Source organism: Helianthus annuus, chromosome 1 (assembly GCF_002127325.2).
Source record: "Helianthus annuus cultivar XRQ/B chromosome 1, HanXRQr2.0-SUNRISE, whole genome shotgun sequence".
NCBI lineage: Eukaryota > Viridiplantae > Streptophyta > Magnoliopsida > Asterales > Asteraceae > Helianthus > Helianthus annuus.
In genome coordinates this window covers 116153324-116164220 of record NC_035433.2, presented here as the reverse complement: position 1 = coordinate 116164220, position 10897 = coordinate 116153324, and the positions used below count along the sequence as shown (strand labels likewise).

The 10897-nt window shown below is 36.0% G+C and overlaps 1 protein-coding gene across 2 annotated transcripts; it reads right to left on the bottom strand.

Annotated features, from left to right (window-relative positions):
* Positions 1 to 251: 251 nt before the first annotated feature.
* LOC110873750 (F-box/FBD/LRR-repeat protein At1g13570) lies at positions 252 to 9394 on the bottom strand. Of its 2 annotated transcripts, XM_022122745.2 has the most exons (7): positions 7103 to 9394; positions 6955 to 7005; positions 5672 to 5842; positions 1945 to 5577; positions 1145 to 1848; positions 886 to 1053; positions 252 to 790 (listed from the first exon to the last, which is right to left on the bottom strand). In XM_022122745.2, exons 5-7 carry the CDS (start codon positions 1775 to 1777, stop codon positions 509 to 511), a joined length of 1083 nt encoding a protein of 360 aa, XP_021978437.1. In that variant the 5' UTR covers positions 1778 to 1848; positions 1945 to 5577; positions 5672 to 5842; positions 6955 to 7005; positions 7103 to 9394; the 3' UTR covers positions 252 to 508. The 2 variants fall into 2 exon arrangements, with proteins under 2 accessions (XP_021978437.1, XP_021978435.1); XM_022122743.2 differs by lacking the exons at positions 252 to 790; positions 886 to 1053; positions 1145 to 1848 and adding an exon at positions 5998 to 6812 and having other exon boundaries at positions 5148 to 5577; positions 7103 to 7358.
* Positions 9395 to 10897: the final 1503 nt, after the last annotated feature.

The window sequence follows — 10897 nt, the reverse complement described above, 5'->3', positions numbered from 1 at the left end:
GTTAACAAATTAATAACCTACAAAAACACATTTTGATACACACTTAGTAAAATCATAAATTATATAAATTAAAAATTATAATATGGTATCAACAAATCAATAAATTATTACTAATTTAACATGATAGACAATAAAGAAACAAAAACTTGTAAGTACTTCCTAAACGATATTAGAAAAGACTAGTAAGCAAATAGTAGATCATCTTCAACCCACACGCTCGTTGTCATGAGGTTGTTTTTCGAGGCCTCACGTGACGCCCCCAGTTGCTGGAGAGCCAACTTTTAGGGGCTATTAGAAACGATATAGAATCAGCAACATCATCAGAGGCAAAGCTAGATCATCTTTACTTAAAAATTACTTCTGTATTGATAGGTCTGGTATCATGATTTAATACAATTTAGTGATCAAAGGTAGAATGAGAACTTAATACATAGTCTGCATACCACAAAGGTAAAATAAGCTACGAGATAACCACCGGATTTCAATGCATTTAAACATTCTTATAGAATTATGGCTCCGGATCCAAGAAGACCATTTTTGCTTTTGTTGAGGCTCGTGGGAACTGCATAACATCCTTTACAATGTTGAGCCTTTTCTCAGCATCAGCCGTAGCCCTTGGTCGGATAATTATCTTTTTAAGATGTGGAGAATAGTCGAGCAGAAGCTTTATAAAGAGCATCTCTGGTCTTGTTCCTTCTAAATATATCATTTCTACACTTTGCAACATGAACAATGTCTGATACTGAGATTCCAAGTAACTAGATGTTAATTCCAGATCAGCCTCGGGTCCCTACAAACATAAAACAAAAGTGAAATCGTGACTTACCATCTGATTCTTTTACTATACAAGCAAAAAAAATGTTAAAAGACTTTTAGCCCCTTTACCATCGGCATATATGTCACACGAAGTAGTTTCACATTAGGTGAGTTCCGAAGCATACACAAAGCACCTTGAATTTGATATAAATCACCCAAACTAACACTTTGAAAGTTCAATCGCGTTAACCATTTGGCATGTGAAAGCCACTCTGAAAACTTTCCTGCTGCCATAAACTGTGTGGTGAAAGTGAGATTTTAATTTTACCAAAATAACATGAGGACTGAATAACGTTTAAGCATTCTGGTAAGAAAGTTTGCATCATACCTTGAGAAAATAACCATCAATTGTAAAAGTAAATCTTCCAACGCGAACAAGATCATTTAAGGATTCCAACAAGCATATTTTAACCGCATAAAGGTATTGACTATGCAATAACCGGAGCAATATATCTTCAGGGCAACTGTCTTCCCGCAAAATCCGCAACATTTCAGCCTTGATGTTGAAACTGTTAACATTGCTACAACGTAACAGTGTCAAAGCCTTAAGTTGTGGTAAGTTGATAACAGTTCCACCGCCGAAATTAACTTTGCTGAACATAATATCTTCAAGATTCTGAAATCCCTTAAACTCAAGCGGTGGCTTGAAAATACAGTTAACTAATCCCAACACTCTCAATTCTAGAAAAGAGAATACGGAGGATGGAATCTGATAAATCCGATTTGAATTCCGAAAGTCGAGCACCCTGAGATTGTTTCTTGCTAGGAGTAGCATCCATTGATCAACTTCTTGGAAGCTATCAAGAAATATCTCTTTTGGTATGTGGAGATGAAATTGCAAAATGGGACCCTGGTGATGGATCATAATCTGAATTATAACCCTTGTAAACCCATTATGGCAATAAGCTCCAATTTTCAAGAACTGTCCAGAGAATCCGTAAAGGAAATCCAGTGACTTCATAGTGGTCCATCTATACCTCCACCTTTTTGAAAGAACGCTTGTCCGTACAGCATCTTTGACTGGGAGCCGCTCTAAAATAGGGTTTATTAAGTCCTCTGGAAGGTTAGTGATTATGCAATGTATTAAAATATTAATAAGAACAATACAAATATTAACATTAAACGTACCTGTGTATAGAGATCCGTAGCGATCTCAGCCTCCTAGTATAAACCGCAGCGAGTCACAAACTCTGCAAGCGACATAGCACGCGCTTGGCCGCCCAGGTGGAAAGAAACCTCGGGGGGAGGGGGTGCGCCGGGTCCATAGGCTGGTCTGCCCGACGAGGACAAAACGAAGACAAAACCTCGACGAGAATCTCTCTGTAGCTAGACATATGCGATAACTCAAAAAGCCAATCCCAAGGTGAACTAGGCAGAATAAACTCTCACGCTATAGCCGCCTCACCGAGGGTCTGAAGAGACTACCAACGAACCGCCTAGTGACCACCGGCATGCATCCTCCTAAGCTTGGCGCAACGGCCAGTAGCCTCGGACTCCGAGGGAAACTCCAAGTATGGGTGCCCATAAGTGGATCCGCCGGCTGATGCTGCTGCTCCACCTGCTCCTGCAGGTTGAGCTGGTAATCCATGTCTCATCCTGAAAACCAAAAAAATAATATATTTTTTGTCCATTATAATATTTTTACTATTTTTTTGTCCGTTATACGCTCGGTACGCCGACCATGGCGTATATAAACTGTCAATTTTTTTAATCCTGTATTTAATTATAAAAACAAATATTAACAAGAATATAAATTATAAATGTTTGTATTATTGTTAATATTGTAATTTATATTATATTAATATTATCATTATTTATATTTTAACAACAATAGCGTATAGTTGAACACAAGTGCTTTAAATCAACTTTCACAGTTGAACACAACTGCTTCTAGTATAGGGCTAGTGTTGATGCACCAAGGCCATTTTATAAGCTGTATAAGAAAAGAAAGTGAATGAAAAATATATAGTGTTAATAACAAACAATGTGTGTTTGGTGTTGTGTGAGTAGATTCATCACAACATACTTCATGTTAGGGTTCCCAATCTACTACCAACAGTTCATCATCACCACCGTTGCAATTAAAACTGCCGTGGCCACCACCTACCAATCACCACTGACACAACCACCGGTACCACTGCCTTTGTTACCGCAGGCATCGCCACCACTGTTGGCACCTCAGCCTCCGTCACAAGCTCTGTTGTCACTAACATTGCCTCCACCAATGCCACACCCAAAGCCCCCACCCGTGTTGTCCCTCGGTGCCACAAAAGACATAATTGTGGTTGAACTCACGGAAATCTTTCTGACCCGAACCAAACTGATATTTTTAAAAGCGATTCATTTTGACATAAACCAGTCTGACCCAAACTCGCTTTAACACCCCAACGAACTGGCCCCACTGCTCTAGTTCTACCAAGCTTCACTTTAGTTTTATTTGTTAATACAAACAATCGCTTATCACCTTTATATGTAAAGATAAATCTCCTAAACATTTGCAACTGAGTAGTTGCGGATATAGAATTTTTTCCATTGGGTTCACTTTTTTAAGTGCTCGAATTTCGGTCAACTTGAAGTTAGAATTTCCAGTCGAGTCGGGTCGGTTGGGATTTATAACCAGTGGCGGATGCAGTTTAAAGTTGTTTTCATGTAGAGGTGGGTATATAATACAAAGAAGGAATTTCTTGTTGATTGAAAGCTCCAGTTTCGCATTCAAAATAAACTAATAAAAAGCTGACGATTCCTATTCAGTCCTCTAGCAATTTTTGAATATAATGCTATAAGTTGTTCTTTTATGAATTTTTAATTTTAATTTCACAAGTTTGGAAGACATCTAATGGTTATTTTTTTACAATATAAAATTTCCATACTAAATCACACTTACCGAAAACATCTAATGGTTCCATTGTTCTAAAACATCTACTACTTCTGATTCTACCATGAAGAGGGATAGGAAACCATTGAATAAAAAGCCCAGGAATGAATACAAAAACCCAATGAATAAAAAGCCGAAGAATGAATACAAAAACCCTAATTCATTAATTTCAGTTTTACAGAAATTGCAAGAAAAACGTCGTTTGATACCAGGATAGAACTCGTGCCACAGTGAAAGTAAAAGGGGCGCCTAACCATTGCACCCGTTCAGCTTTTTTGTTATGGGTTCACCTTATAATTTATCTATGGGTTCACTCTATATTTGTATACACATTTTCTACTAATATTCAAACTGAACGGGTTCCTGGGAACCCGGAACCTTTAATGTAGGTCCGCCTCTGCAACTAAGACAACTCCTAGTTATTACCCACTATTAACTAAATGATATATCCCCTTACTTGTGGTCTAGTGGTAGGAGGCTTGAGTTTTTCAATAGAGACTCAAGTTTAATTCCCACTTGTGTCATATTAGGGTGGATATAGACAATGAGGGATTTGGACTAAGCCTTGTGTGAGGTTGTCAGTTCGATTCCTAAGCCCAACCAGGTTTTCGTCCCACCGTGTGTTACGCCAGAGAGTTCTGCTCTTGTGGGTATGGTTTCCTAGGGGAACGCCCAAAAAAGCCAAACTTTGAAGCCAGCTTGGGCCCGGCTAAGACAACATAACCTGGCCAAAGTGGGGCAAACAAAGGCGTTAGGCGGTGACGATTAGCAGTGTACTGGAGTAGCTATGACTATGCCAACAAGTGCACACAGCCTCCACTACTTATGCCCTATATTCGAGAAAATATATATCCGCTATAATAAGGTGTCAGAAAACAGAGTAGCAGATGCATTATCTGAGGCAACTCATGGAGATCTTCGTATCATCTAGTACTAAATCACACAAAACCAAGCATACATAGAGATGGAGAACTAGCTATGTGTGGTTCATTGGAGTTGAGAAATATACTCAGCACACCATGCGATACAACGGAGCACCAAAACTCTGTGTGGGGTGAGGCTGCTACGGCCCTCACCCATAGACTTTGGATATATATGAATATGGAAATTATAGGATGTTTACCAAAACTGTAGAGAAAGTATGATAGATTGTAAGCAAGGCAAAATAGCCGGGTGAGATCAGGTAACGGATCAAACTGGGTCCAGGTCAAAACAAGTCGTTTTAAAAGCTAATCTCTGATAAGTGATAACATGGAACGAAATGAAACCAGAAAACCATGGGCTGATATGCACAAATTGAAGAGGGGGTTCAAGATGAACGATTCAGCTTATATAGGCAGACTTCAGTGCACTTGAGACCAAACCAAAAACTTTCTTCTATGCTGAATGAACTACCCCAAGATACAAATTGCAACATGGGAAAAAGCAGAACCTGTTACCACTTTGTAACCCTGTCTTAATCCAGCAAAAGCCCAAGTCCATTAATATCATTGTTTTAACATACATTGTACTGTCAACTGCATACAAAAAAAGGTAAAATAAAAGACAAGATATAAATTACGAGATAGCTACCGGATATCAATGCACTTAAAACATTCTTATAGAATTATGGCTCCGACCACTTTTGCTTTTGGTGAGGCTCGTGGGAACATCAAAACATCCTTTGCAATGTTGAGCCTTTTCTCAGCATCAATAGTTGATTTTGGTTGGATTATCATATTTTCAAGATGTGGAGAACAATCGAGCAGAAGCTTTACAAAGAGGAGCTCTGGTCTTGACCCCTCAAAAGATGTCATTTCTACAGTTTGCAACATGAGCAATGTCTGATCCAGACACTCAGGGGATTCTAAGTAGTTAGATGTTAATTGCAAATCAGCCTCTTGTCCCTACAAATACAATACAAAAGTGAAATTATGTCTTACCGTCTAATTGTTTACTATATAAGCCAATAAAATTTTATCAAACTTTATCCCTCTTTACCATCAGCATATGTGTCACACGAAGTCCTTTCAAATTAGGTGAGTTCCGAAGCATACATAGAGCACCTTGAAGTTGATTCAAATCTCCGAAACTAAAACTTGTGAACTCCAGTTCCTGTAAGCATTGTACCACATGTGGAAGCGAGTCTGGAAACTTTTCTGCAGCCAAAATCTGTGCGGTGAAAGTGAGATTTTAAGTTACCGAAATAACGTGAGGACTGTATCAGACTATCATCAAACTAGAAATATTTTGTGCAAATGCTAGTTTGTGACTGACAAAAAACAAAGGTTAGGCATTCTAACATATAATATAAGTTTGTATCATACCTTGAGAAAATAACCGTCAACTATAAAACTAAATCTTTTAACTTGAATAAAATCTTTTACGGATTTTGACAGACGACGTATATAAACTGCATTAAGGTGTTCACTATGCAACAATTGGAGTATCATGGCATTGGCATCAGGGCAACCGGTGACACGCAAATACTGCAATTTTTCAGCCTTGATGTTGAAGTTGTTAACATTGCGACAACTATACAGTTTGAACCTCTTAAGTTGTGGTAAGTTGATTACAGTTCCACCTAAACTAGCCCCAAAATCAACACATAAGAGAGAAATAACTTCAAGATTGGGAAATCCCTGAAACTCAAGTGGTGGGTTGAGAATGCACCTATATAATCCCAACACTCTCAACTCTCGACAGGAGAATACGGAGGTTGGAATTTGATAAAACTGATTAAAATTCACAATGTGGAGTTCCCTAACATTGTTTCTTGATAGGATTAACATCCATAGATCAACTTGTTGGAAGCTATCAAGAACTATCTCTTTTGGTATATGTAGAACAAATTTCAAAATGGGACCCTGGTGTTTGATCATAATCTGGCTTATAACCCTTACAAACCCATAACAACTGAAAGCTCCAATATTTAAAAACTGTTGAGAGAAATGGTTATCGAAAGCTAGTGACTTCATAGTGGTCCATCTATACCTCCACTTTTTAGATAGAACACTTGTTCTTACAGCATCTTTAATGGGGAGCCGCTCTAAAATAGGGTTTATTAAATCCTCTGGAAAGTTAGTGATAATGTCGTCATCGTCAGCAGAGGAGGTGACATGCCTCCTCTTATGATGATTATCTGTGGTTATATTAATTCAACAAAAAAAAAAAAAGTGTATTAACGAGGAACAGAATATCAATAAAAAGTAAACAAACAATATTATAAGGATTTCATATGAGAGAGAGAAAGAAAGAGGTAGATGCAATTAAGTTTGTGTTACCCATGGAAACCCTCAACCGATCAAGTAGTGTACTTCTTTAGCTGGTGTCAACTGAAATCAAGATAAAAAGAACATAACTCAAACAACATTATAAAGATTTATTGAAACATATAAAAGAATGAGAAACATGCAATTAAGTAAAAGTTACCCATGGATTCATTTCAGCTGGATATCGGAAAGTTGTAGAACGAGAATTTAGGGTTCCAATGGTAAAAAGGGGGAAATGAATTAATAATAGCCAGTTAGTACCACATACTTCCGTACTACATCCTTCCGTACTACCAATATCTTTTCAACTGAGTGTGTCTATGATTCAGATAGTTCGATTTTGTTATTCTCAATTAAGTCATTGGTTAGTGTGTATTTTATTAATCAAACGGTTAATATTTGGATAGATTGATAGTTTTTTATTTCGTTTAATTTATGTGAATAGCCAAAACAAAATTTGGACTAAACCTTTAGCTTAGCAATATATGAATTTGAGGTATAAATACATAAAATTGATGTATAAATAAATAAAATGAAAGTACAAATATATGAAATAGAAGTAGTTCAGTTCGCTCGGATAATTTTGGTTAAAGGAGGGTACAAAAAAACGAATAACTGGTTTTTGGTTAATTTAGTTTTCAGTTAATTAATTTTTAGTTAAATCAGATTTTGGTTGATTTCGATTAGGTTTCGTCTATCTTCGGTTTTGTTTCGGTTAACGATTTAGTTATTGTTCACCCCTAAACATTCTTAATCATGTAACATATTAATAATTTTTTTATTAAAAAAACTATTGAAATACTATACTCAGACTAAAGAGAATAAAATGCTCGTTTTTATGTTGTAACATTGGTTAAAATATTAACATGAAAAAGTTATGATCGTTTAAAAATCGTAGGGGTACATGGTTTTTTTTATTAGGGGATATAGTGTAACGACTAATTAATTAGGCAGAAGTTAAATATGAGGGAATTAAAATGTAATTAGTGTTTGAAAGACTAATTACATATTTTAAAGTCCACAACTTTCTAAAATTACACCCGTAGTCCTCACCTTTTGCACACTCGTTTCTCGAATAATCCCTAACGTGGATGAGGGCTAGTTTTTGGTGTTAACTGACTACGAAATGACTAAAATACCATTCATATTGAACAACTAATAAATAAAACATTAAATGATTTAAAAAAATAGATGCATTAACCACTAATACAAAAATTAAATACCTGTCTCACTATTGTAATATTGTAAAAACATTTGTGGGGAACACAAAAAACGCTCTAAGCACCCTCAAGGTTCACTGAGCATAGCAAGCATTTCTGTAGGGGTGTATTGCACATCATTTTCTCCTACTGCAACATTGATTGCCATAACCGGATCAACAATAAGAATGACTCGGCTGTTCTACATTGGCCTAAGCTGGTACATCATCCATATCCGCATCTATGACCACAAACGCTTGCACATTACAACGCTTGCAAGAGCGAAATCTGTTGGATGATGGTGGGTCCTTACTAAAAGAATAAATCTTTTCTTTTGTTTCACCATCTCCAAGTGCATCAATGAATTGTAAATCACATGTTTTAAAAACTTGTATATCACAATTGTATTTAATTTTAAACTAGATGGAAGTCCCTGCCGTGATATGGCTCGAGGCTTACAAATTAAGACGTGACATGTACGAATTTATGAGGCATTCTCATTGGGCAACTAAGACACAGTTATGTGTCACCCTTATTGTAACAACCAGTGGTGGATCTAGGAAATTTTTTCAAAGGGTTCACTTTTTTAAGTGTCCGAACATAAAAAATACGGAACGGTTCGATGATTCGGGTCAGGTAAAGTTCATAACATAATAAAAATACCATACAAGAATGAAAAAAACATAGCCATGATAAGCTTAAAAATTGAATACTTGAAACCTAAACCCGACAACCGAAAAGATCAAAAAAGAACCTGCTCTTGTCTTGTAGACCCATAATTTTGAAGCCTAAATGATAAAAAAAAGGAAAGAAAACTGCTCTTGTCCATGGTCTTGGCACTTTCATTGCCATTTGACCTCTCCAGTGCCACTCTCATTTGTGTTAAACAGACCAACAACACCGTGTTCTCCAGTTTAATAAATGAAAGAAAGAAAGAAGTGAAAAGAAATTAGAATGAAAGCAAAAGAAATTAAGGGGGTGTATAATTTGTTTGATTTGAGCTCAAAATCCACACATAAACGCCTCTATGTTAAATCGATACCGAATTCATCAAATAAACCTAGAAACTTAATCAATCCCATATTTTAATCCACAAACAATTAGAATTTTCTAGGTTTTGAGATGAATGTATGAGATTGAGAGTGGCTAAATTGATGAATATATGGATTGAAATGGAGAAATTTACCTGCAGAGATGAAGGTGGATGATTGATGGGTGGTAGCAATAATGGTGGATGAGTGGTTGGAGAGAGTGGAGATTGTTGATTATATCATAAGATCATGGGTAAAACATAAACCCTAATGATGTAAATTCAATCATAAACAATAAAAAATAAGAGGTGTGTACCTGATTAGCAGTCACCACACCAGAGAGGGAAGTAGACGTCATGTTCGTCAGATTGGTCTGGTTCCCCTTTAGGATGTATCTTCTTGATGGTAGTACCGAGTTCTTTAGGGTTGAAGAACTCGTAGTAATGGAGAGAGAGGAGGGCGATTTTAGGTGTGATGTTATGAGGGTCTAACCCTAATCCCTCTCTAGTAATCTCCTTATATACACCCAAGGGGAAACCCAATTAGTTAATTAGGGTAATCTGGCCCATCAACAATTACCAACTAATTTATTATAGGTTTAATATATTTTGATCCAAATAATATAAATGATTATAATGGCTACACAATTAAATATAAATATAATAATTATATTTAATCTTACATTCTCCCACTTAGCCGAGTAATCATTTATCATGAGTATTAGATTAGTCTGATCAGAAGTTAATACTCATTTTAGCCTTAAACAAGTACTATAGCAGAGAAATACAGCCGTTGAATCATTATGCGACTCAGGACCCCCATTAGTCATACTATAGCCTTAATTTAAAACCTAACAGTTATGATCAAAATACAAACAAGCCCTTTAGCGTTTGATTTGTATTTATAGTTGTCTATATGTCATTACACCGGCAGAACATATGTAAGAGACATACAAAATCAAACTGATGAGGAATATTAAAAGTTAATCATTCATAGTACGATATGCAGTTGTACATAGTCATCAATAAACCCGTGATTATTATAAGCGCTTACATAATAGTTATGGGTGATAGACTTTTAGTTATAGGATCCTTAAGCATATCATGAATGCATTCGATACAAAGATTTAGTTTCCTCAATTCGTTCATAAACGAATAATTAATTGCGTATCGAAATTTAATGCAGCACCTCTCGAACTGTTACTGTTCAAGGAGACATGGTAGCTGACTTTATCACAACAAGTCTTCAATATATTAAGTATATGGAGTTAATAAACTTATGAGTCCACTGATAAATTTCCAACAACATTTAGTGACTATATTATGTCGTTATAACTTAGGTTGTTATTATCAGTTTATTATGACTCCTCCATAAGATAGGTTTTGTCTGCTGACATAGAGATATACCCGAAATTACATTTTGTCATCTTTGAATATTACAAGAGTAATAAACCGGTTTGATTTCTCACTTCTTCTTCAAATCATAGCTTTTCGTTTCTTTTAAAGATATTGTAATACTCAATTAAATGCTTCACATTAATCTAGACATATCTAGTGTGTTGCAATGTGAGTAATATCTAAACGAGTATAGACTTAAACTTACATAAGGCTTCTAATTAATGAAGCGTAAGAAATAATCTCATTTAGCCTATTATCCTCTAAAGGAGAGCAGTATTGTTTGTTACATATGTAAGGACCAATTTAATGTTAAACTTATGGAACGGAA